The sequence below is a fragment of the Mixophyes fleayi genome, chromosome 2 (genome assembly GCF_038048845.1).
Source record: "Mixophyes fleayi isolate aMixFle1 chromosome 2, aMixFle1.hap1, whole genome shotgun sequence".
Lineage (NCBI taxonomy): Eukaryota > Metazoa > Chordata > Amphibia > Anura > Limnodynastidae > Mixophyes > Mixophyes fleayi.
Window position 1 is genome coordinate 153,524,821 of NC_134403.1, and position 27,849 is coordinate 153,552,669.

The 27,849-nt window shown below is 41.9% G+C and overlaps 3 protein-coding genes across 3 annotated transcripts in view; 1 reads left to right on the plus strand and 2 right to left on the minus strand.

Annotated features, from left to right (window-relative positions):
- The window catches only part of CYBB (cytochrome b-245 beta chain), a 73,902-nt gene extending 70,030 nt beyond the window's left edge, over nucleotides 1-3,872 (minus strand). Inside the window, exon 1 of the mRNA XM_075200274.1 lies at nucleotides 3,823-3,872. The gene's annotated coding sequence lies outside the window, so the exon portion shown is untranslated. The remainder of the gene's footprint in view (nucleotides 1-3,822) is intronic.
- LOC142141621 (uncharacterized) overlaps nucleotides 1-27,849 on the plus strand; it is a 939,875-nt gene that overhangs the window by 485,014 nt on the left and 427,012 nt on the right. The window lies entirely within an intron of this gene.
- On the minus strand, nucleotides 73-27,835 carry XK (X-linked Kx blood group antigen, Kell and VPS13A binding protein). The gene is made up of 3 exons (XM_075200276.1): nucleotides 27,502-27,835; nucleotides 3,823-4,085; nucleotides 73-2,665 (listed from the first exon to the last, which is right to left on the minus strand). Exons 1-3 carry the CDS (start codon nucleotides 27,744-27,746, stop codon nucleotides 1,836-1,838), a joined length of 1,338 nt encoding a protein of 445 aa, XP_075056377.1. The 5' UTR covers nucleotides 27,747-27,835; the 3' UTR covers nucleotides 73-1,835.

Below are 27,849 nucleotides of genomic sequence, written 5' to 3' on the forward strand. Positions count from 1 at the left end.
TGTTTAGACAGAAACATGCATGTATTTGTTCAGCTCAAATTTGCTTTCACTTGTTTCTCACAAAATAACACATTATTTCATTTGTGATTTATTTTATACATGTGATTAAGGTTATACAGAGTTCAGAAGTAATATTCAGCTATACCATATTTTGTGATGTTAAGATATATTTCCGCTTGTTTATTATCACTTACTGGCTGAACATGTTCAGACATTTTAATTATTTCTTTACTCCACTTATATAATAACTACTTACCGTCTTGTAAACTGTATCTCTGAAAAGCATCTATGTCTGTTCAAATCAGTGTTGAAATTAGATGCAATAAATTTACGAGTGGCAAAGTTTTAAATAGTAAAAGCAACGGGTGAAAATTGTCTGCTAGCACCTGACAAGTTAAGTAAATACTGTCTATAAATAGAGTGACATTTATAGGTGATAAATGACTTGTATCAGGAGAGACATCACAGTTAGTAGGCAAAAGTATTACTGGGACAGATTGTCATTGGTCTAAATAGCTTCACTGTATATATCATAATCATAAATGCAACTTAATTATGTATAGTGTACAATCAACAGATGATTTAATGATCTAAGATACAAAGCTGATGATAACAGTTACATTCAATAATCTTCTATAAAGACCATTGCATTTCTGGAAATGTTTCTTTCCAAGGGTGGGTATGGGCTCTATAATGTCCATCTGGCCATACACTGGAGTTTATACACACAAGAAGCATATTATTTTACATAGACCTCAGGATGAATGGGCTACTTTAGGATGATGGCTATCAGTGTAGAGAGTTCTAGAGCAAATTTTTATCAGATCATTGCACATAAGGCAATAAGCCTTTTGTAAAGAAGTCATTACTAGGAGTTATACAATAGCACTGCATATAACCAACCTATGTAGTACAAATGAACCAGGCTTTATAACCCAACCTCATGCCTAGTGTGGCAGAAGAGCTTTCTGTTTATTGTTTTACTGGGGAAATATATAAAAGAGTGTAATAAATAAATCGCAATATCTGAAAAAGAAATACCTACAACTGGGTTATAGGGAATCAAAGCAAATAGTGATAATAATAATAATATTATTAAGTATAAATTATTTATCGAACCAAAGAAAGTAAACAGAAGAAAACAAGATATTTCCATGAACCTTGTACAAAACCTTTTTACCAAGAAAGGTTTCCTCGGTTTTGACCAGTTGCTATTCTGAAAATGTAGACCTGCTGTAATATTCCTAAATTTGTTTTAATCCCAAAGGATTATAGCAAGGAAGTATATAGTATTTGGACAATGTACCTTGATGTATTATAGAAGCTATACTTCACCCTTTTTGGTTAATAACATAATGATAATATACTATAGTGTATTAAACTTGCGTTTGTGCCATTTGCAACATATCTCCATTAAAAGAGTGAATTAACGAGCCGGAAATGAAGCTGCAACATTACGGTTTCAGCATGGTCTGGTTTATCTCTCAGAGTCCAGCCATCACTAATAGCACATTCTTAATACATTTAATACATTTGGCACTCCGATTGAAACACATTATAGTAAATCAACTGGTTTGTGAATATTTACCAATTTATGCCTCATTACCCTTATTTGTATTTTTGTTTCAAGTTAAGTTCTTCATTCTTGATGTGGGTATGACATACATGCTTTTTCATGGCAACATGTATCTCCTATGTAGCCCAGTAAAGTATTTCATATTAGCTTGAATGTAGATTCCTACATAAAATAGTATACATGCATTAAAGCTGGTAAGTCACATACAGTTCCTATATGTGGGAAGTAAAATGACAATAAAATCTGCTCATGTCCAATATTATGCAGTGGAAGACGCATCCAGGTGTGTATTTCCATTTTGAGTGTCCATGGCCTTACAAGTCATGTGCTCACTTATATCAGAACTATCTGATAATTTGGCCCTACACCTATCCCTCTTGCTTGGGTCTTTTGAAGGCACACAGAAGTAACACAGGAATTTGAAGCATGATAGGAGTCCTTGTGAGATGCTTGAGGAAAATAGTTTCTTGCAAGGATGGCAGAACTGATAGAAGACAAGCATGAACAGAACCGCCATAGAGTATGCAATCAGCAGTTGCAGCACAAGCAATGGGGCGCATACGTACATGTAGACATCCGTTTTGTACATATACCACAACAGCAACAGGACAGCATTTTCAATAAATCTTAGCATATAGTACACAGCCATGCGGTACCAGTTTTGAGACTTGTTGATTAAGTCTGAATCATTGAGCTTGAGTTGTACAGCAGACCAACAGAATATGTTGATGCCAGCATACAGAAAGGTGAGGAAGCAGAGCACCATGGTAGTGCCAACCCTTGTCAAGGCCTTTTCTATGTTTTCAGGAAAGGGAGACTTACTCTGCCAGAAGAGAATCCAGGGGTAAAAGAAAAATACAATGAAGTTTAATAACACCACTGGCAGAGTCCATATTTGAAGGACAGAGCTGAAAAGAACCAGTACAATAACTCTGGTAGCGATCTCAAAACTCCTCCATAAGAATATGCAGATATAGGCAGCTGGTCTAACGATTATATCATAGTCATCATACTTGATTTTGATGGCCAGGATGTTGCACCGTAATGCCCCATACACAATGGACAGCAAGGAAATGCTCATAAAGATGCCTGAAATTATAAGATAATTTGTACAGCTTTTATTACTTATTTATATTATACAGAACAATTCCAGTTTACAGATTTTAAGAACCATTAGCAGGAATAGACTGAGACTAATATGTATGGAGGGCATGAAACAGCCCAGATATGAGTATGTGTCCAAAACCCAAGTTTTTATTTGCTCAACCTAATGCTCATGTCCATTTATTGATGCCATGGACAATCCTGAGCCAAGTGGGCAGTGGCTGCAACCGAAGACTACTTTATTAACTACTTTATTAAAAACAAGTCTGACAGACTGAGCATCCTATTGTAACATATGTTTGAGAACCAAGACTGGCCCACTAATGCTGTCGAGCACATTTTCCCCTGTTTGGCAAATGCAAGAGCTACAAGCCTGTTATGTATTGCTTTACTAATTATGTTATCACTCAAATGCCATCTAGCAAGCATTTGTATAATAAATGTCTTGTTTTGTCAACTATTCCTCAGATAACACACCCAAGTAAAATCGTTTCATTGGACTTTCTGTAGATTATAACAGTGACAAAGCATGTCCACAGAGAAAAAAAGAAGTTAACATCATCAAATACTTTTTTTCAGGGTCTGTTAGCGTAGCAACTACTGCAATCTCCAGCAAATGGTACAGTTAATCCCTATGGTACTCACAGAGTAACATGAAGGGATTAGTAAACATTGTCATTTAGAAAGTCTTTTAAATAATACATTTTAGCCACATATAGGCTATTGAAAGACTGAAGCCCACCTCCACTCCAGGGAAGTTTGCAAATTTAAATATGCTGACTGAATTCCAAGCAACCCTCTGTCTCTCCAATGATAACCCCTCTGCTCCATGTCAATGTATCTCACTGCTGAAGTAGGGGGGCAGCAGTGCAAGGTTAGCATGCTGGTCAGGCTGTTTAGCAGGGTTACTACCTGCCAGCCTGGTTAGTATGAGCCATGGAGGGTACCTTTTTTTCATACTACAGGCATTTGAGTAGCCTGTGCTTAACAAATGCCAAACTATCGTAAATTTGACAAGTCTTTTTTAAGTAGGAAAATATTGGCCTAAATGTCACCTCTCCCTCAACTTATAGGGAACAGTTATTATTCAAGGCAAAATCTAGACTATTGGTTTGAGCTGCTACTAATAAGAGTTTACTTACATAATGATACTGCAACATTCTGCTGTAACACAGATATATATAGCTGAAGGGTCAGTTGAGGTGCTGATCCAAGAAAAGCTTGGATGACGGAGGCCCGGCTGAACGCAGATCTGTGTATAAACAGTTTTCTTTCTATTTGTCCTACTTCTTTTTCTACTTCATCACTACAGTCTCCTTTAGGCAATTGTCTCTTTCTGGTGATGCTGACATAAGGTTCTTCCACTTTACCAGCATTGCAGTAGATGTAAAAGACCTCAATACACCTGCGAAAAACAAGAAATTATATTTATTTTATTGAAACAAATCTATTTTCCAAGTCACTAATTTACTTGTTGAGCAGCTTATCTGCTGGAGCACATTAAACATTCCTATCTATGTAATCTTTGTTATCAATTATTTGCATATACTTCATATGTGTATGACATGCAGGGCCGCCATCAGGGGGGGTACGGCCAGTACTGCTGTAAGGGGCCCTGACAGACTAGAGGGCCCGGACAGACCTCTCCGTCTGTCCGGACTCTCTGGACTGTCCGGGCCCCACAGTCACCGACCGTGCTGCCCCTTTTTTTCTTACCTTCTTCTCCGCAATGCTGCAGCTCCGCCTCCCAGGGAGCTGCAGCATCGCGGAGAAGGTAAGTTAATTAACTATTCTTTTTTTGAGGGGGGAGAGGGAGACCTTGGGGGACCTTAACTGTGGAAGAGGGGAGGGAGAGCTTGGGGAACCATAACAGTGGAGGGAGGGAGGTAAGAGGGAGAGCCTGGGGGACCTGAACTGTGGAGGGAGGGAAGAAGGGGACCTTAACTGTGGAGGAGGAGAGGGAGAGCCTGGGGGACCTTACTGTGGAGGAGGGGAGGAAGAGCCTGTGGGACCTTAACTGTGGAAGGGGAGGGGGGAGCCTGAGGGACCTTAACTGTGGAGGGAGGGGGAAGAGAAAGATCTTAACAGTGGAGGGAGAGGGAGAGGGGGGCATTAATTGTGGAGGGGGGGGCGAGAGGCAGAGGGAGAAGGAGACCTTAACTGTGATTGGGGGGGAGAGGGGGACATTAACTGTGAGGGGTAGAGGGGGACATTAAATGTGGGGGGAGAATGGGACATTTACTGTGATTGCGGGGAGGGGAGAGGGGGACATTTACTTTGGGGGAGGGGAACATTTACTGTGATGAGGGAGTGGGGGGAATGTACTGTTATGAGGGATAGTGGGTGCATGTATGGCAAAGAGGGAGGGGGGCACATGTATGGGGAGGGGGGCACAAGTATCGAGAGGGGGGCCCCGCCAGATTAATTAGTACTGGGCCCAGGGAGGGGGGACCCTGCAACATTAATTAGTACTGGGCCCCATAATTTCTGATGGCAGCCCTGATGACATGCATAATAAATATTAATTTTGTGAGTAATATTAAGAATGTGGATTTATATCAGCCACAGTACTTTGTAATAGAAAACAACAGCCATGTTAAACATGTTGATGATAGCTCTACCCCATCATGTCTGACAGTGATCAACATTATTATGTGTTACTATCAAAAGCCAGAAAAAAATATTGTTCTGTATTGAATCTACACACACAGCAGGGGTGGGGCCATTATGAAGCATGGCATTAGTACAAGCTGTACAGTTCCTAGGTTGCATAACATTCTCCATCAGTAAATACATTTCTTGGAATAAAATAACATGATTAGCAAATCATTACTTGCACAATATAATATTAACACATGATTTATTATTAGCTTATTAGTTGTAAGCACACAACAGATTTGCAAGGAATGATATAACATGCGCCCATAACAAATGGCATGGGAACCCATGGGATTTCAATCTAGAGTTTAAGACCTGTTTTTTTAACAATATCTTCTTACATCAATGAGACGGTGGGGGTCCTCATGCGTATATTAATGTTTGCTGATTACTAACATGGTATGTCACTTGTCTTTATCGGACATTTAAAAAAATCTCACGAGTATAAAAATGCACTTCCTGACATCAGCACAGTTAGCACTCACTAGGTACAGCACTTCTCTTTATACTATAGGCTGAAACTACATGTAATACAACCTCTAGCACTAATCCAGCTTACCAGTGTGGTTTCACTGAGTCATTCCCTTTTTGTATTTCCTCAACTACAAATAAAACACATTTACTTTTATTTCTTTTATTTTTCGGCGCTCACTGTTTTCTTTAAACCTCACTAATCACAAGTGTAATAGAAAGGGAAGTATAGTGATGGGCTGCGTGATGGTTGGCTAGCAACGGGGAGGTTTTCTAAGAAAATACTGAATACATCCCATTGAGGTTTGGCAAAGACAAAATGAACTGAATATAAAGGTGAAAAGCGACAGCATATAAAATAATAAGTCTTTCATGAGCACTCAATTAACTAGCACCTAGACAGTACAATGGTAATCTAAAATGTCCAAAATGTATTTGCCTTTGCCTTCTGTACTGAAGCCATGCAAGTATACACAATCTACAATAAAAGTGTAGTCTTAGGGAATCATAAAATCTAATATTAATTCATTGCTAGATTCATCCATAAGTGTAAATCCATAACACTATATTCATGTTAGCAAACTATGTAAACCCTCATTCTAGTGAACAGATGGAAAGAGCATATGCATATTTTATTTATTTCTCACACATTATCCTGAATGCCATACATGCAGCACACCTACATATCACTGGCAAGGTGGGAATGGCATCACTGCATTCAATGTTTTCATAATGCAAGGAAAGTGTAATTAATATGTTAAGGTAAGAAAGAGCTCCTTAAATAGCTAAGGGGTTTATTTATCAGTTCAGCGGTGGTAACTATCATTGTGTATCGCTCCATATGACAGTGATACACAATGAAGTACCACCGCTATTTACTATTCCGGGGATGCTCTGCGAGTCCCATCGAGAAATCCCCCTCCATAGAGATGGTCACCGGCAGCTCAGTGCTGTCCACAAAAGGAGGGAGCACTATTGCGAAAGCACACCTAACATTTGCACATAGTGATCTGACCAGGCAAAGCCTCTCCATTGACCAAGTAAGCTGACGCAACCCTTTGGTTTTTGTCGCTTAATGAATTGGTCATACTCGCAGTCTCCATAGAGGGCTAATGGGGATGGCATTAACGTCCTGTAACTGATTTCCCTAGTGTTAACCCTTTGTTCACTAAAAAACAGCAGTGAAATAGTCATTTGGCTTTTACAGCTTAATAATCAATTAATCTAATTAATATTGCTCATGTATTCCACACAAACTGGAAATAATTGTTTTAAATACTGAACTTGTTAGGGTAATCTATTCTGTAGGGGGGGATGATGCCATATAGTAGTGCAGAGTCCCCTGATTAAGAACTAGAGAGAACCCTGTGAGAGATCCCAAGATTGGTAAATTGTAGTGCAGGACTGCACTTGAGATAGTGCTAAAGAGACCCTATGAAGAGGGGATCATTGCAATGAGCAGTGAGGCACCATTAAGGAACAAAGGAAAGAAGTCACCCCTGCACAGGAGAGGAGAGCAGGGCTTAGAGACAAATTGTCAGAGCCCAAAGAAGTAAACAAACTCACAGAGAAAGAGTGTGTCAGGACTGCAGAGAGGAGAGAAGAGTCCCTGAATGTGATAAATGTTTTACAATGTCAGCATCCAAGTGAGGGACCTCTAAAAGTGAGAGGCTAAGAGCTCACCTGAGATAGTGCCAGAGCTAAGTGAGTGATATTTCTCCCACAAAGGAGGGATGAGTGAAACACTGCAGAGAGGGAATGGATGTGCACTGAGACACCATTTTAAAAATGACTGTACTAGTAATATATCCATGTTAGCTGTGAGAACTGTACTGGAAGAGATAGCTGTATATATTTATTTTATTATCTGCAACCCAAGTACTGTGCTGAAGTGAAGGAGTATAAATAAAAAGTTTTTACTTTGCAAGAACTGCACATCTCCTGATTTCAGCAGGACAGTTCCAAACTTAGGGATCTGTCCAGCTGTCCCGGCCGGGTACATGTTTGAAAATGTTAAGGGGAAGGGAGGTAGCTAAAGAGCCCTGTACAACACCCTAGGCAGCCCTCTGGGGGCTCATTATGATGTGACCTGCTTCCGGAGACTTGCAAATTGGGAGGTATGGAACTGTTACAATGCGCCACCAAATGACTACACCTGTATCAACCATCTAGAGACATTGTCCTAACATCCGCATGTACGGGGACCTTCTGATCACTTATGCCCACACCAACAAAAGTTAGCCAGGGCAGAGGAGAAGAAGCATTACCTAGCTACCTCTTCACAGTCCTCCAATCCCCACCAACTTTTTGCCACTTTCTACATACTCTTTTGTCCCCTCCTCCTACCCTCCCATCCTCGTTTACAGCTACTGACTTTGCGTCCTTTTTTACTTCCAAAATTGAGGCCATTGGACACAAAGGCGTAAATGTATCAAGCTGAGAGTTTTCCGGCGGGTTTGAAAAACCAATCAGATTTTAGCTATCATTTATTTAGTACATTCTACAAAATGATAGCTAGAATCTGATTGGTTGCTATAGGAAACATCTCCACTTTTCAAACCCGCCGGAAAACTCTCAGCTTGATACATTTACCCCAAAGTCTCCTCCTCCCATCACTCTTCTACCACCCCTACCATTCCGACCAACTCTCCCTCAAACCACCACCTCTTGTGCTCCTCCCACTCCACTACGGGTGAGGAATTAATTATCTTATATTATCCTCTCCCCCTCAACCTGCCACCTGGATTCCATCCCTTCTCACCTCCTTCGCTCCCTTTCCCACACTGCCTGCTCTCACTTTGCCCACCCTACAATCTTTTCTTCTCCACTGCCATGTTCCCCTCATCTATTGAACATGCTCTTGTCCTGCATTTTACAAAATTGAACTTTTACCCCAACTCACTCTCTAAGTACAGCCGCAGTTTTCTTCTCCCTTTTGCCTCCAAAAAACTACTAGCTACCACTCTGACAACTCCCTCCTTGATCCTCTCTAATCTGGCTTCTGCACCCTCCCCGCCACAGAAACTGCCTTCACCAAAGTCACCAATGATCTTCTCTTGGCCAAATCCAAGGGTCACGTCTCCCTGCTTATCCTCCTGCACCCTTCTGCTGCCTATGACACGGTGAATCACCCTCCCTTACTGCACATCCATTGGCCTTTCTGATCCCTTTCATGGTTAAGGTAACAATTTATTCCAACCGTACCAAGTAACCTACATTCACAGGAATTATTTTAATAATTATGTCCACCCAAGGTATTTAAATATTTTATAGCTTGGAAGGTGTTTTCACACATTTATTTACAAACAATTTATTGGAAGAGAAAAAAGAATTAATGTGTTTAATTGGAGCACTCATGGATGTGTGAATGCCCCAATGAAACACATTACTCTTTTTATCTCTTCCAATAAACAGTCCTTTCATTGGTCACCTGCTACCTCGCAGCGGCGCACGGAGGATTGTCGGGGGGGGGGGGGTGTTTCCCCCCCACCGACCCAAAAACAAACAAAAAAAAACAAAAAACGAGAGAGAGCTGCTGCGCATGCGCAGCAGCTCCGTTTCGCCAGCACTGTCCTATACAGCAGCCGCGGCACTGTCTAAGAAGCGTCTGCGGCGGTGCTGTATACAATACAGCACCGCCGCAGACGCTTCTTTGACAATGCCGCGGCTGCTGTATAGGACAGTGGCCACTTAGCTAGCGCAGGGGGGGTTTCTAGAGACTCAGAAACCCCCCCTGCGTGCGCCACTGCCTCGCCAACCACTCCTTCTGTTTCCTTCTTCCCCCATCCATCCTTCCCATAGGAGTGCCACAGGGTTCTGTCCTTGTCCCTCTGCTCTTCTCTCTGTACACCTCCTACCTATGTGAACGTATCAGTTCCTTCAGCATCCATTATCACCTCTATGCCAGTATCACTCAACTCTACCTCTCATCTCCTGATCTCTCCCCTTCTCTCCTCTCTCAGGTATCCAGTTGTTTCTGCCATCTCCTCCTGGATATTCTTCCACTTTTTCAAACTTAACATGGCCAAACTTGAACTCATTGTCTTCCTTCCATCAAGAGTCTCCTCCCCTCCCAACCTCTCTATCACTGTTGACAACACCTCTATCTCGTCTGTTCCACAAATCTGCTGCCTAAGTGTCATTCTTGTCTACTCACTTTCTTTTGCCACTCACATTCAATCTCTTGCCCAATCCTGTCACTTCCATCTCTACAACATTGCCCATATCAGACCCTTCCTCTCCCAGGATGCCATCAAAACTCAAATCTACACTGATTCTTTCTCGTCTTGACTACTGCAACCTTCTCCTTACTGGCCTCCCCTGCTCCCATCTTGCTCCTCTTTGATCTATACTTGCTGCAGCCAGACTTAACTTCCTCTGTAGCTGCTCCACATCTGCCTCCCTTCTCTGCCAAGTCTTCCACTGCCTCCACTTCCCCTACAGAATCCTCTTCAAATTTCTCACTCTCACGTACAAGGACCTCTCCAACTCCACTGCACCATACATCTCCAACCTCATCTCCATACATACTCCCTCCTACCCTCTCTGATCCGCCAATAACCATCAGGATTCCTCCCCTCTGCTAACCACAACGCCCTCCCATATCCAAGAATTATCCCACGCTGCCCCCCACCACTGGAACGATCTCCCTCATTCTATCAAACTATCCCCTAGCCAATATAGCTTCAAAATATAATTGAAAACCCACCTGTTTATAAATGCCTGCCAGTCCTCTGCTTAACCATTTCACCATGTAGAATACCTCACACACTTTCATCCTCCATCTCATTCATATGTATCACTGTTTGTCTGCCTCTTTCCCTTTAGATTGTAAGCTCTATTTAGCAGGGTCCTCTTCCCTCCTGTTTACCTATAACTTTTGCTCACTAGCTACACTGCATCTCCACCTTGGGTTTGCTGCCCATTGACTCTACTCCTCTATTTCCTTCACACCTCTGTCAGTAGCTCTATACCTGATGGGCACAGGTTTCAGCCTGTACTGTATTGTTCTGTCATACCAAGTACTGTCTTGTTGTTTGCCCTCTGTACGGCGCTGCGGACATTATGGTGCCCTATAAAGGTTAATAATTATAACAAAAATATACTATATATATATATATATATATATATATATATATATATATATATATATATAACGTGGTCCAGCTGGACTGATGACTTTACTCATCACCCGTTTCTCACAATTTAATGTGCTTTTTAATCCTTGGCCCAGTCTAAGTATATACACCAGAGCATTGGTGTATTTAATGTATTGTTATTTCATGTTATTAGGTATTTTGCTCTTGCTATTACCTGCCATATTATATGCATTGGAAATATAAATACTGTTGCGATATTGTGTGAAAATAGCAGGACAGAAGAAGTCATATTGCATGACGGGATAGAAAGTTGTGTTAGCTAAGGTAGTTGAGATAAGGCAATTACCATTTGTCTCAATTGTCAATTGTTATGAGGTGTGGCATAGCTCTGCGGTGTTAGTAATCAGGAAAACATCTGAGTGACTTTTTATGATAGCTAGCTGGCAGCTCAAGTTAGTTGTCTAGGTCAACAGGTAATCTAGGGTGCAGTTCGGTTAGAATTTCCAGATTATGTGCAATGTGTCTCCTCAGTACTATACTGGCTACAGTAGCATTGGAAAATGTATGTATCAATATAAATGTTATTGTATTAAAATGAATCACAGACTTCAATTGTGTAACGCTGCAGATACAATGTGTCAAATGCCTTAATGTTTCATGCAAGAGTGAAGTTTCATTCCATGATGTAATATGTAAACCTTTGTTAAGTGTATCCAGCCAAATAGTTAATTCAGTCAACCATTCCATTGTATAATCAAGGTAACAGAGGCAGTATGTTTAACAGTTAATCCTGCTGTATGTAACATCCATAAAAGGACTCTAGGCCAGGCATCCAAGTGCCACTGGAGGAAACCCTACCAGGACAGGGTCTGATTGAGCCAGTATCCCAGGCTGGGCGACATAGAAACTGTCTAGCTAAAAGGTAGCGGTATTACTGTGGGAGGATAAGACTCTGAAGGATACTGAGATTGTTACTTTGCTGACTTTGTTACTTTGCTGACTCCCACTTGGTCCTTAGAGAAGGAGATCTCTTCTGGCACTCTGTTTGATCTGTCTCACTGCAGACACACCCAGTCAGCTATAAAAGAACAATATATCCAAACCACCTCCACCATGCAAGTTAAATCACACTTTATACTTTGTCACACATGTCTTACACCTCTATACCCTAGCCTAGGCACACTGCTATACATGTGTAGCCTTGTCTCCATCCTTTACTTGCAGGCTGGCATCTAAAAAGCTAATACCTCTATCAGAAGCCTGTTACAAACCACTTCCTTTGTCATATATACCTTCACTAGCGTCACCAAATAGAGTGACGCAGGCTTTGTGAGGACTGCAGATATCCATGACAATGCATCTGCATTTTTGTGCAAAATCCCCAGTCTATTCTATTCCCATTCTATTCAACTGAGGTTTGACTAAACCTTGTCCAATATTTGGCCTCTTCCATTATCACTTTAAGTGTCCTCTCAACCTCGCCTACTAGCGCATTAATGGGGAAATTAGCGCATTAATGGGGAAATTGTTTTCTTGCCATCTGAGAACACAGTTCTGAAACAGCCTGTCCTCTCTGCCTCTCCACTAGTAGCCCCTTATTTTTGTAAAAGGATGCTTATGAGCCCCTTCTAACTGTGGCTATACAGCGACAGAGGTATAGGTTTTCTGGCATTCAGAACAAGCCCTACAAAATCTTTTTACAGCTAAGTAGACTCCGGGCCAGAAAAATCTGCATAGAACTTGTTCCCTCATTTTACCTTCCCCTAATTGTCCACTATCCACCTCGGTGTGTGCAGTTTCTAACACTAAGGGTACATTAATTTGTGGAACTACCAATTGTTCTACTTTTCTCCCCTTCACAGCAGCAATTTGAAACAATATATTACTTTTGACAACATATGATGGCATACAACCTGCCAAGCTGAGAGTTCTGGCAATAACCCCAACATTAGTAGCCAAATTAAAGACCTGCTTTAAAGTCACGTAACATCTGAGTGCGTGCAAAGTTTGGCACACACAACAGTTCAGGATAATCAGACCACTCTATACCCTCACCAACAAAGGGGATGGGCACATCTGCCACATCACCAGCCAATGCTGATTTCAACTGTCCAGGCATCCGTGAAGGTGACACTTTCATGACAGTCCTGCCGTGACCCCCAGGATAGCTTCTCGGTTTGTCCTTTCCTAAAGATTGAGGTTCAGATGTTGTGATTTATTAGGTGGATTTTTTAACAATGGTCTTCCGACCGTTGTATCACTTGCTGGCATGGCTGGCCAAACTTGTTCACCATGGATATCTTTAAACAGTGGGAATCTCGCCCCAAAATAAGTGGGTACAGCAGCTTAGGTGCTGTGGCAGCCACTACCTTCACAGTTCAGCCTTTATCTCTAATGACCAAAAGACTCCTTGGTTACCCCATGTATGCAGTGCATTTTAGCAATAGGCAACTGCGAGATCTTGGCTCCAGCCAGGATAGAGCTGGCAAGCAGCGTAAGGTCACTCACAGAGTCAACGACTGCCAGGAGATCCTGGCTGTTCTCCTGCACAGTCACTTTAATTAAATGGTCAAACACTGGTTGTGAAACTCCCGGAACAGCAACGTAGAAAAAAGGCCAGCATGGGAAAGTGCACAGTGAATGGGCTTTTGGGGTCTAGAGCACTTTACTTTAAAGTGTCCCAGCTCTCCAAATTTAAAATACCTCCGGTCAGACACCCTTACAGCTGAACCTTGACTAGCAGAATGTTCCCTTTGAGGACTTGGACTTTGGGTTTACACAATTGGCATTCTAAACCTTGATGTTCACCAAGTCCCTCTCAGAGGATGCCAAGGCCATCGCTCAGTCACGTTCCTCAGTGTATCTATAAGAAAGAGTATTTTCCTCATGTAGCTATTGTCCAAGCTCTTCATACTTTACAGCCAGACGAAGCCTCTCTAACTTACACCCCACAAGTTCCTTTACAGACTCTCTTGCTGTATGTACCGCCTGCTGAACCATGATAAGCTTTTGTTTCAAAGCAGCAAGTTCTATGTCTTTCTCTGCTGCTGTCTGTTTAAGAGCTCCCACTGCTTTTTGTCTTTCTTCAAGGACTCTTAAACTTATCTATCAAGGATTCAAAAATCACAATTTCCGACTCTCTCTGCTGCAATCTCTCTGCAGTTTCATTAACAGCCTCCACTGCTTTTCCTCTTTCTTCATATGATTTTAGCAATGCACACAACTCTTTTCCCAAAGACTCAAAAACAGCTTCTTGGGCTTTAATCTCTTCATAACACTGTTGCTTTAAATCCTACACTTCTTCTACAAGACAGCGGTTTTCTTCCCTACAAGTTTTCTCCAAGCAATTAAACTCTTCCCTGGCCACATAATCTTACCCACGAAACACCAGGGGGTAAATGTATGAACGTGCGGGTTCTTCAACACCCGCGTGTTCGGCGATCAAATTTCAAGCGGCGCTGCATTGTAAAGGGAAGTTTCCCTTTACAATGCAGCGCCGCTTGAAATTTGATCGCTGAACACGCGGGTGTTGAAGAACCCGCACGTTCATACATTTACCCCCAGGTGTGTGCAAGAGATTTTCCAACATCATCTACCCTCTGCAAACTCCAGTGCAAGTTTTGCAAATCATCCTGTGGGACTGATCTGCAAACACACCTGTTTGACATATTTAATTCCTTTTCCCTGGCCATCTTGGCTGAAGTAAAGACAGTTTGCACTGCCAACAATTACTCTTTGTTCTATTGCAGCCTTTAAACAACAAATTTGATCTCTACATAGCACTTTCCACAGGCAATTAGCAAAACAACCAGCTGCTTTAGCAACCCACACAGACAAACAGCACACTTGCACAGGGTTTTTTTTTAATGGACCACACCCAACTCACAGTTTAGAGGATAACCAGGTGTGGCACTACAACAACCAGCAATTTTATAAACTTTTGCTTTCTTTAAAAATCAAAAACAGGTGCTGAACAGTTCACAGTAATATTGCTTCTATCTGTCTATCCACAGACAAAATATTAGCTTTGTTTGCAAAACAGCAAATCTCTCCACTTCAACTAACAGCTTTATGACAGTTTGGTGTAATCCCATAATCCCACTTTTAACACTACTTGTGACATGGGCACCCTTCTGGTGATGCACACACAGACAACTTCTTGCTGTATAAATGCTTCTATTATTGTTATATCACAATAAACTGCTAAAGAGCACATTTTGCCATCAGAATGACACCAGGCAACCTAACACTGGCTAGACATGGTCCTCCTGTGTAGACAACGGTCACTGTATTGCATCGGTCGCCCTGCACAGTGGCACAATACAGGTTTAAATACTTTACAGCCCTCCTTCCCCCTTATCTTGATTGACAGGTGACACTCCCACCTGGTCCTTAGAGAATGAGGTCTCTTCTGGAGCTCTGTATGCTCCGTCTCGCTGCAGACATATCCAGTCAGCTGTAAAAGAACAACATATCCAAACCACCTCCACCATGCAAGTTAAATCACACTTTATACTTTTACTTTGTCACACATGTCTTACACCTGTATACCTTATACTAGGTGCACTGCTATACGTGTGTATAGGATTAACTGAATAATATAAATAGTATGAATATGTAATTCCTCTCTTAGAGGCCTGTGTATTTGAATCACATTTGGAAGTCTATGTACCATGGCAAATATAGAGGAAAGAGCTGCATATTTCCACTCTTACCTCCATATTTGCCTCTTCTGGGCTGTTTTGCACAGCTATCTGTCGGGGAACCCATAGGAATAGGAAGGGTTAGGCTGGGTACACACTGGAGCATTTTCACCCAATAATCGGTCAAATCAGCCGACATACTACCGTTCAGTCAGAAGTCGGGTTAGTGTGTATAGTGACATGATGGTCGGAAGTCGTCTCAAAGTGCAGATCATCGTTTCATTTGGTTGGTCGTACTGTTTAATACTTTCCAACCAATCAACTAACAATCATGTAGTGTGTATGCACTCATGCTTACAATCTCCCTAGAGTTTACAGAGTCGTGTTCTTTTCAGCCAATGCTAGTGATGAATGTCCCGGTGAAAAAATGTAGAGGGTCCTGTAGAAGGAATAATTCATTTGTTTGTTCTGAGACAGAATGATTCGTTTCAGAGTCACAGAAGCTAACGAAATTCGTTAGGACATGTGGATAGCTATAACAAGATGGCTTTAATCAGTGTGACCATGTGACAAGAATAAATTAATGAATATTGTGCTGTCATTCTGTGAAGACTAGAGGACCAGATGAAGGACCAGATGAAAAGTACAGATCAGAAGATAAATCGTGTCAGTGTGTATGGACGAATCGCCAGACTGATCGGTTGTAGGTACAATTGTTTGAGATAACACGTCAGTCGACAAACTCTTCAATGTGTACCTAGCTTTAGGGTCAAGCTAGGGTACATGCATGGTAATGAGATAATCATTACCATGCAGTGCATGTAACGCTCCCTCCCCTCCTCCCTTCCCTTCCTGACCACGAGCACAGTGAATGCAAGTAAATAGAGCTGGCAGTGTCCAGAAATTGTTGATGCCAACCTGACTGCAAGCACAAGTGCAAGTGTGTATGCTGTTACACTTACTTACATGCTTTTGCTAGCTTTAAAAAGCACTAGTAAAATAATTATTTTTTGACACCAGAGGGTAAAGGGCATATGGTGACCTACGTTAAACAGAAAGATCCTGATTCATTAGGGCACGCATTCTGAGCACAACCCGCCGGCTCTTTACTGTGTAAAAAAATAGATTGTTAATAACATAAGCAATGCTAACCTAGTGCTGGTTTCCAAGAAGTCGGGGGAAGGGGGGGGGGGGGGGGATTGTGGGTTCCTCCTGATTTCCCAGAAACCAGCACCATATAGCAGGGGGACATGTAGGAGGTCTGGGTGTCAGGGCATGCTGGAACTTGTAGTTCTCTAAGTGCCAGCATGCCCTGGCTCCCAGACTGTTAATGGCAATCTGAGCTGGCTGGGACTTGTAGTTCCACAAACTATAATGGTGTATTACACTCTTCCTTTACTTTTGCTCCCCAGGGGTGTAGGAAGAGTCCTAGTGCTTTCAGCACGAGGCTGGGTCTCCCTAGAGGGGGGGGCCCACACAATTTTTTACAGACCCCACTCCCAAGTGGATCCAACCCCTTGCTGAACAGCCTGGGGTTGGTTGGTCATTATGGCAGAGGGACTCCCTGTTGCGTGTCTCCCTGCTATAGTGCCAACAACCCGGCTGCTTGACCTTGTGCTGTTTTAGGGGGGACTCCACGCTTCCCCCCCCCCCCCCCCCCAGATTTTTGCAGAAATCAGCACTAGGCTGGCAGCACTAGAGTTAATGGCATTAAAAGGTGGGACCCCATGCTTTTTTAAAAAATAAAATCTATTTTTAACACTTTTACAGCCGGCTGTAATGCCGGTTGACCTGCTGGCTAACTTAGACTAGCCCCATAGCTGGAGCAAGTGATACAGCACAAATGGAAGATTTGCACCAGGGGCCTGCTCAGAATAGGGGTTAAATGTGCTGTACATTCACAGTGCTGCAGGACCTGTGGACCTACCTTGGCGGTAATGCCCCTGTATTGGAGGGAAAACTATTGAGAAACAAATGATAACCTATTGATTAGGGATGAGCGCACTCGGATTTATGAAATCCGAGCCCACCCGAACGTTGCGGATCCGAGTCGGATCCGAGACAGATCCGGGTATTGGCGCCAAATTCAAAAGTGAAACTGAGGCTCTGACTCATAATCCCGTTGTCGGATCTCGCGATACTCGGATCCTATAAATTCCCCGCTAGTCGCCGCAATCTTCACTCGGGCATTGATCAGGGTAGAGGGAGGGTGTGTTAGGTGGTCCTCTGTGCTGTTTAGTTCTGTGCTGTTTAGTTCTGTGCTGTTTAGTTCTGTGCTGTTTAGTTCTGTGCTGTTTAGTTCTGTGCTGTTTAGTGCTGTGCTGTGCTGTGCTGTGCAGTGCTGTGCTGTGCTGTGCTGTGCTGTGCTGTGCTGTGTTCTGCAGTATCAGTCCAGTGGTGCTGTGTGCTGTGCTCTGTCCTTCTGAGGTCAGTGGTGCTGCTGGGTCCTGTGCTGTGTCCTGTTCAGTCCAGTGGTGCTGTGTCCTGTGCTCTGTGCTTCTAAGGGCATAGTTATTTCCCCATTATTCCCAAGTTTTTAAAAAATAAAAAAAAAGTAAAAAAAAATTAAAAATTAAAAAAAAAAAAAAAATATATAATAATTATAACCAAATTTGCAAAACCAATCCAGCAGTATAAGTCCATTGGTACTGCAATATTACCAAGTTCACACATTCTGCAGTATCAGTCCAGTGGTGCTGTGTCCTGTGCTCTGTCCTGCTGAGTTCCGTAGTGCTGCTGGGTCCTGTGCCGTGTCCTGTTCAGTCCAGTGGTGCTGTGTCCTGTGCTCTGTGCTTCTAAGGGCATAGTTATTTCCCCATTATTCCCAAGTTTTTAAAAAATAAAAAAAAAGTAAAAAAAAATAAAAAATTTTAAAAAAATAAAAAATATATAATAATTATAACCAAATTTGCAAAACCAATCCAGCAGTATAAGTCCATTGGTACTGCAATATTACCAAGTTCACACATTCTGCAGTATCTTGTGCTACATATAATGGAGACCAAAAATTTGGAGGATAAAGTAGGGAAAGATCAAGACCCACTTCCTCCTAATGCTGAAGCTGCTGCCACTAGTCATGACATAGACGATGAAATGCCATCAACGTCGTCTTCCAAGCCCGATGCCCAATCTCGTAGTACCGGGCATGTAAAATCCAAAAAGCCCAAGTTAAGAAAAAGTAGCAAAAAGAGAAACTTTAAATCATCTGAGGAGAAACGTAAAGTTGCCAATATGCCATTTACGACACGGAGTGGCAAGGAACGGCTTAGGCCCTGGCCCGTGTTCATGACTAGTGGTTCAGCTTCACCCACGGATCTTAGCCCTCCTCCTCCTCCCCCCCCTACAAAAAATTGAAGAGAGTTATGCTGTCAGCAACAAAACAGCAAACAACTCTGCCTTCTAAAGAGAAATTATCACAAATCCCCAAGGCGAGTCCAAGGGTGTTGGTGGTTGTCAAGCCTGACCTTCCCATCACTGTACGGGAAGAGGTGGCTCGGGAGGAGGCTATTGATGATGTAGCTGGCGCTGTGGAGGAACTTGATGATGAGGATGGTGATGTGGTTATTGTAAATGAGGCACCAGGGGGGGAAACAGCTGATGTCCATGGGATGAAAAAGCCCATCGTCATGCCTGGTCAGAAGACCAAAAAATGCACCTCTTCGGTCTGGAGTTATTTTTATCCAAATCCAGACAACCAATGTATGGCCATATGTAGCTTATGTAAAGCTCAAATAAGCAGGGGTAAGGATCTTGCCCACCTAGGAACATCCTCCCTTATACGTCACCTGAATAACCTTCATAGTTCAGTGGTTAGTTCAGGAACTGGGGCTAGGACCCTCATCGGTACAGGGACACCTAAATCCCGTGGTCCAGTTGGATACACACCAGCAACACCCTCCTCGTCAACTTCCTCCACAATCTCCATCAGATTCAGTCCTGCAGCCCAAGTCAGCAGCCAGACTGAGTCCTCCTCAATACGGGATTCATCCGAGGAATCCTGCAGCGGTACGCCTACTACTGCCACTGCTGCTGTTGCTGCTGTTAGTTGGTCATCTTCCCAGAGGGGAAGTCGTAAGACCGCTAAGTCTTTCACAAAACAATTGACCGTCCAACAGTCGTTTGCCATTACCACAAAATACGATAGTAGTCACCCTATTGCAAAGCGTATAACTGCGGCTGTAACTGCAATGTTGGTGTTAGACGTGCGCCCGGTGTCCGCCATCAGTGGAGTGGGATTTAGAGGGTTGATGGAGGTATTGTGGCCCCGGCACCAAATTTACTACCGGGGCCACTCCACTGTGCAGTCCATATTTAGGTGTATCAGATATTAAACAACGGTGACAGTTGATGCCCAATTTTTTAATTATATTGTGGCCTCGGTACCAAATTGTGTACCGGGGCCACCACACTACGCAGTCCAGATACTTGTTTGGTGGAATTCAGACCAGTTGAGGGTTTTATTATTATTATATTGTGTGGACCACTCTATCTATACCACACTACAACTCTATATACCACTCTATTTCATACTTTAATTCTATTTCATACTTTAATTCTATTTAATACTTTAATTCTATTTCATACTTTAATTCTATTTCATACTTTAATTCTATTACTAATTACCATAAAGAGGAACAAAATAAACCAATTTTACCAAAAGTATAATATGACTTAGACTTACAAACACTACACTTGAAAGATCGTGCCTTTAAATGAAAAAGTCAGTCTTCATTGCACGACTATGTGCAACAGGGACAGTTTCTTGGGTTTACAAAGTCAAACAATAACACTTTGACCCTGTCTGTCTGGGATCTCAATGACGAATTGTCTGTACCATGTTTGGAGGAGGTATTGTGGCCCCGGTATCAAATTGGGTACCGGGGCCACCCCACTATGCAGTCCAGATACTTGTTTGGTGGAATTCTGACACGTGGAGGGTTTTTTAATTATATTGTGGCCTCGGTACCAAATTGTGTACCGGGGCCACCACACTACGCAGTCAAGATAGATAGATGCGTATCATAGATAAAGTACATTCAGTGGTGTGGGGCAAATTGAAAAATATTCAAAATGCACTGACATTATCAAAAACAAGAGGTTGTCACACGCTAAAACTCCAACATGTATATGATGGAGAGGATGGAGGAGCAGCCGTATGTGTAGTGTAATGCAGATCTGTTGAAGGTTTTTTATATATTTTATTGTGGTGCCCAGTGCCCACTCCTCTACGCAGTCCAGGTACATTTATTGGTGCGAATCATAAAAGTTCAGGGTTTTTAATATATTGTGGTGACCCACTCCTCTACGCAGTCCAGGTACAATTATTGGTGCGAATCATAAAAGTTCAGGGTTTTTAATATATTGTGGTGACCCACTCCTCTACGCAGTCCAGGTACAATTATTGGTGCGAATCATAAAAGTTCAGGGTTTTTAATATATATTGTGGTGACCCACTCCTCTACGCAGTCCAGGTACATTTATTGGTGCGAATCATAAAAGTTCAGGGTTTTTAATATATTGTGGTGACCCACTCCTCTACGCAGTCCAGGTACAATTATTGGTGCGATTCATAAAAGTTCGGGGTTTTTAAGATATTGTGGTGACCCACTCCTCTACGCAGTCCAGGTACATTTATTGGTGCGATTCATAAAAGTTCAGGGTTTTTAAGATATTGTGGTGACCCACTCCTCTACGCAGTCCAGGTACATTTATTGGTGCGATTCATAAAAGTTCGGGGTTTTTAAGATATTGTGGTGACCCACTCCTCTACGCAGTCCAGGTACATTTATTGGTGCGAATCATAAAAGTTCAGGGTTTTTAATATATTGTGGTGACCCACTCCTCTACGCAGTCCAGGTACAATTATTGGTGCGATTCATAAAAGTTCGGGGTTTTTAAGATATTGTGGTGACCCACTCCTCTACGCAGTCCAGGTACATTTATTGGTGCGATTCATAAAAGTTCAGGGTTTTTAAGATATTGTGGTGACCCACTCCTCTACGCAGTCCAGGTACATTTATTGGTGCGATTCATAAAAGTTCGGGGTTTTTAAGATATTGTGGTGACCCACTCCTCTACGCAGTCCAGGTACATTTATTGGTGCGAATCATAAAAGTTCAGGGTTTTTAATATATATTGTGGTGACCCACTCCTCTACGCAGTCCAGGTACATTTATTGGTGCGAATCATAAAAGTTCAGGGTTTTTAATATATATTGTGGTGACCCACTCCTCTACGCAGTCCAGAAAGATACCTTGTTGCAACGTTTTGGACTAATAACTATATTGTGAGGTGTTCAGAATACACTGTAAATTAGTGGAAATGCTTGTTATTGAATGTTATTGAGGTTAATAATAGCCTAGGAGTGAAAATAAGCCCAAAAACTTGATTTTTAAACTTTTTATGTTTTTTTCAAAAAAAATCCGAATCCAAAACCTTAAATCCGAACCGAGACCTTTCGTCAAGTGTTTTGCGAGACAAATCCGAACCTCAAAAATAACGAAAATCCAGATCCAAAACACAAAACACGAGACCTCAAAAGTCGCCGGTGCACATCCCTACTATTGATTAGCCTTCACTTTTACTGTCACTGCATCTCTGTCCAATAGTTTTCCCTTGCGTTTTGCCTCTACAGGCATTAGGAGATACAAGGCAACAATATTAGAAGATATTACATATGACATATACATTTTTGGTGAACATGATCAATAAGGAAAATAAATAACTTACGGAAAATGAAACAAACCTAAACAAACCTCTGTCAATGATCTCTTCCTCTCAAACAAATTCATCCTTCTGACAATAAATGGAACAGGGCTCACACAATCAAACAAAGCATTACATCTGCAGCTCGTTCATATGGTGGATTCCCCATTACCCATACCTCCAGGCTGGAAGCAGACAATGAGGTGGGAGTGGACTCCTCCATTCCACACACTCCACAGCCAAAATTCTCACACCCTTTTCTTCACTCACATTTCCATCTTTCGCAGTACATACTAGATTTGGAACCCCCTAATGCTACGTATTGCTGTAATCAATCAACCCTCAGGATCAACTCAGCAAATTTCTAAACAACTATCAGCCTGTCTTCCCCATTTTTGCCCTGCCTACAAACTTTTTCATTTAACCTCCTCACTTGACCTCTCCTAGTGGATGGTCCCATCCTTTATCTTGTTTTCTCCTGACTATGTTAAGTTAATAATTTCTTTAACAATTATTTCCCTCTCTCAGGCTATCACCTGATCACCTGCAATCTCTATTCCACCACTTTAAACTCTTAATGCTCTAAATCAACCAAGCTTCCTTCACACTTCAGGAACAGCACTTGATCAAGTGGATACAGCTACTCTTTTTTCTTTTCAGCACCTCAGCCAGTGCACACAAAGAAAATGCACTGCCATCAAAACTCTCATGCTAAGTTGAATGTCATTGGTAAAAGTGTCATACTTATGATTTACTAAATATACTGCTATTTACCGCTCCTACAAAATATACTTTCAATTTCTCATCTTCACTCACATTTCTAACCGCAAACACCTCTATAATACATGGAGATCTCTTCTCAACACTCCCACGCCAACCTCTCTGACCACCATCACTGCCCAAGATCTTGCTTCCTACTTCAAGAGCAAGATCTGTTATAGAATGGTATTGTCTTCACTGTGCAACAACCTGCTCAATTCCTTTACTGTACCTGGGGCACCTGCGGATGTACCAAATCACGCAACCGGAAGTTCAGCTTTCACGCTGAGACTTCCATGAAAGCCTGATACAGAACAGATGCATCTTTACTAGCTGTGTCCTATACTAGTATATAAGTGCCCAAAAGAACTGTAAAGTGACCCGGAAGCACCCTATAGTAACAGGAGAGTCTGCACCACAACATAAACTGCATGAACGTGCAGAGGGGAGAGTAACTGACTGGTACAGTCTATACCAATCTGCATATGTGCCTAAGAGTGTATAATGATGATACATATACAACTGTATGAATCTGCTGCTGCTGTACTACAAAGTATACCACCTGTGAGTACCTGCATATAATCAGTTGTTGTTACCAAGTTCAATAAACAGCAACCCGTTTAAGTTAAAAGCGTTTGTGGCTTCACATCCATCTAACACCTCTTAAACAACTTTAGTAACATCCATAGGTATAACGAATATACCCTCCCCGCCCATAGCACAGTAAATGCTACGCCCCCTCTCATATCACAGAACATTTTTCGCTCCCCTCCCATATCACAGTAAATGCATTACATGATTACATGCTTTGCACCCCACATATCACAGAAAATGCTCCGCTGATATTATATTGCACTAAGGGCTAGATTTACTAAGCTGCGGGTATGAAAAAGCGTGGATGTTGCCTATAGCAACCAATTAGATTCTAGCTTTCATTTATTTAGTACTTTCTACAAAATGACAGCTAGAATCTAATTGGTTGCTATAGGCAACATCCCCACTTTTTCAAACCCGCGGCTTAGTAAATCTAGCCCTAAATGCTCCACTTCCCCTCCATATCACAGAAAAAGCTCCGCTCCCTCCTCCCACATCCCAGTAAATGCTCCACTGCCCCCTTCATCACAGTAAATGCTCTCCTCCCTCCTCATCACATTACATGCTCTGCTACCCCCATATCACATTACATGCTCCGCTACCCCAATTTCACAGTAAATGCTCCACTCCCCCCTTCAATATCACAGTGCATTCTCTGCTCCTTTCCCATATCATAGTAAATGTTATACCCACTCCCTCCCATATCATAATAAATGCTCCACTCCACCTCATATCTCAGTACATTTTCCGCTCCCCTCCCATATCACACTAATTGCTACGCCCCTACTATATCACAGTAATGCCCCCAATCACATTACATGCTCCCCTCCCCCATATCACAGTACATTCTCCGCTCCCCTCCCATATCCCAGTAAATGTTGTGCTCCCCCCCCCATATCTCAGTAAATTCCTCCAATCACATTACATGCTCTGCTCCCCCCCATAACACAGTAAATGCCCTCCCAATATATCACAGTACATTTTCATCCCCCTCTCATATCACAGTAAATGCCTCCAACCACATTACATTCTCTGCTCCCCCACAATAACCCCAATTCACTTACCTTGTTGTCTGCACAATGTGGCGGCCCCAGTCACTGATTGACAGTGCGCACAGTGATGCCATCACCAGCGCAGTGCACTCCCAGTCTATCAGTGACTGGGGTGCTGCCGTATCGCGGAGGGATAGGGGTCAGGTGGTCAAACTAGGGGGCCTGGACAGACCAGGGAGCTCAGACAGATAGAGGAGTCTATCCAGGCCCCCCACAGTTGTAACAGTTGTACCTCCTGATGGTGGCCCTGACCACATTTATTATTTGCTCCTATTCTTAGTTACATTATTGTTTTTAGCTGCACTCACTTTATGGAATTCCTAGGTATAAAAAAAAGTATTTCTCCTAGCCTCCAAATACCTTCTTTGCCTTACTAACATTTTGTACCTGAGTACCACCCCTCTACACAGGTCACACAAAAATTACATTTATTCTCTTTCTATACTCAAGCAACCTATTAAGTTGCAAACCTTGCTGTGTTTTTTAATACCCTCTTGTTATAAAATTTGTTTCCAATGCTAATTGGAATATGCTGGTGTTATATAATGTCAGCTTATAGGGTGATAAGGCATAAAGTCTTACAAAGTGTTCTGAAGTAAATATGAAGTCTTTTTTGCATTCACATCAGATGTGGACTATTCCCAAGCGGAGACAAGCATGTCCTTGTGGAAACAAGTACAAGACTTTATATCAACATCTGTTACACAATGTAATGATCTTTACTCTTATTTACAGTTTCCTAATATGGTAAACATTGGCTACCTTGAGATAAAGAGACAACACACATCAACATTGTTTAAAGCATATTTGGTGGCATCTTTCTTAAACCTAAAGGTAAATAAGTTTGTCTTTCTGTCACTAAGGCTGGGTACATATTACAGGGTTTTCAGATGATTATTGGGCCAATATTGCATTAGTGTGTACGGTCCAATGATGAATGATTATCGTTCCAAAGCACATCGTATTGTTTCATTTGATTTTTAAACTGAACTAAAAATCTCGTTCAACAACGGAACAAAGTTGTGATGACTCTGCAGTGTGAATGCCATAAGGACCAGCAGTGTAGGCAGATCTCTATGGAGGGTGCAGAAACGATATTTTCAGCCGATGGTTATCATCATCATCTATTTATATAGCGCCACTGATTCCGCAGCGCTGTACAGAGAACTCACTCACATTAGTCCCTGCCCCATTGGAGCTTACAGTCTAAATTCCCTAACATACACACACAGACAGAGAGGGAGAGAGACTAGGGTCAATTTTGATAGCAGCCACTTAACCTACTAGTATGTTTTTGGAGTGTGGGAGGAAACTGGAGCACCAGGAGGAAACCCACGCAAACATGGGGAGAACATACAAACTCCACACAGATAAGGCCATGGTCAGGAATTGAACTCATCACCCCAGAAGTGCTAACCACTTAGCCACCGTGCTGCCCAATGAGAGATAAAAAGCACAGATCTGAAGGTAAATCATGTAAAATGTGTGAATCAACATGAATCAACATGTTGATCAGGATTTTTTTGTTTACTTTCGTTGGTAAGATCGTTAAGAAGATCACATTGGGAGAAATTTTGTATAATGTGTACCCAGCTTAACTTTTGACCTCTTCCAGCTGAATTCTGAACAGAGCAAGATTGAACAAACTTATTTACCTCACTAAAATATATAAGTATATTGTATTGCTTAATTGATACAATATTAACTATAAACAGTTAAGGGCTAGTATAAAGAAACATAATTAGAACATAACTTTAACAGTGGTAGTGGGATTAGGAAATGGAAATTTTATAAAATGAATTGCTTTAATTAATTCATTAGAATTGTAGGCAATTATGCAGCAGTGTAAGTATGTAAATAAAATTGCTATTTGAATATCTACTAATATTTGTTGTAGTTTCATTAAACATTTTAGACATATTGACTACCGGCCATGTTTTAAGGATGTTCTTAAGAATCTTTTGAATTTTATAATTAGTTAGTAGCCATATTAAAATAATACTGTGTTTTAAAGTAAATGCAATCAATCTGCCTTTAATTGGTATATAAGGAAGCTGGCTAATAATGTAATGCATTTCTATAAAACAAGTCTATTGTCTTTTCATTTTTGGACATCAAAGTATATGTGTGCCTGGTTATAAACAAATGAATAGCCATGATTTACATATAAGTGGGACATTCACAATTAGCAACACACAAAACAAAGTAGTAAATACATTATGCAGCCTTATAGCCTTTTTTCCTGAAATGTATGGTTTGATTCCAAATACATCCATATGCAAATAAGTCTAAGTGAGCTACAGACATGTATAACACTTACTATTATTGTACAAAGGCTGTTATATCCCATCCTCCTCATTACAATGAGCTCAAGCAAATCAAATCATCCACCTAATGTGTTTTTGTACTGTGTATTCCAGACAAGAAACCAGCTACTGGCTTCCTCTGACCTTAACAATACTTTAATGGGACTTCGAATTTTAAAATGTTATTTATATATACACACAAGTGCATAAAAACATATTCTGCTGTAACATAGACACAATTGCTATATTATTGCTATCTTTATGGCTTGCAAACGTGTTGATCACCTCTAATGTTGATTTTTTGCATCGTGTTTAATCTCATCATATGTTAATAACTTCATAGGTGGTGTACATGGTCAAAATCTCTATTAAAACATCTTTAGTGGTGTTTTTAGTTGTAGCTCTATAAGCAAGTTGGGAGGGCGTAACAAAGCTTTTATCAATTAATCATATGATGTACGTTTTGTCTTATGGTAGAGGCCAAAACGGGAGCCACCCTGACCCTGTTGTCTAGCTCTATATCCCCCTCCTCACCTGACTAAGGGTCCCAGCTGCAGTAGGTGCAGCAGCAGCACCAGCGGTCTGTCCCTGCTCAGGTCCCTGTGGATGAAGATGAGGCTTATCTGCACCAGCACACAGGGCAGGAGGCAGAAGAAGAGAGTCAGAGTCTGCCAAATCCTGTCCCCGGCCGAGCTGTATGTGCTGCTTATGTACAGGGCTGTCACTGTCTCTGCCACAAAGAGGGAGACTGACACCAGAACCGAGCCAGGGAATTTCATCCTGACTAATCAATGTGTACAAACACTGCACCGGCTGCTGCCCCGGCTGGGCTGTATCACTGAGCTGCTGACAGGAGAAGCATACACTGCTTACCCACCCATC

Excerpts from the sequence above, each read along its gene's own strand:
- XK (XM_075200276.1), bottom strand. The coding sequence starts at position 27,746 with ATGAAATTCCCTGGCTCGGTTCTGGTGTCAGTCTCCCTCTTTGTGGCA. Across the intron at positions 4,086-27,501 it reads CAGCTGGGACCCTTAGTCAG|GTGTATTGAGGTCTTTTACA; the intron begins GTGAGGAGGGGG and ends TGTTTTTCGCAG. Across the intron at positions 2,666-3,822 it reads GAATGTTGCAGTATCATTAT|GCATCTTTATGAGCATTTCC; the intron begins GTAAGTAAACTC and ends TTATAATTTCAG.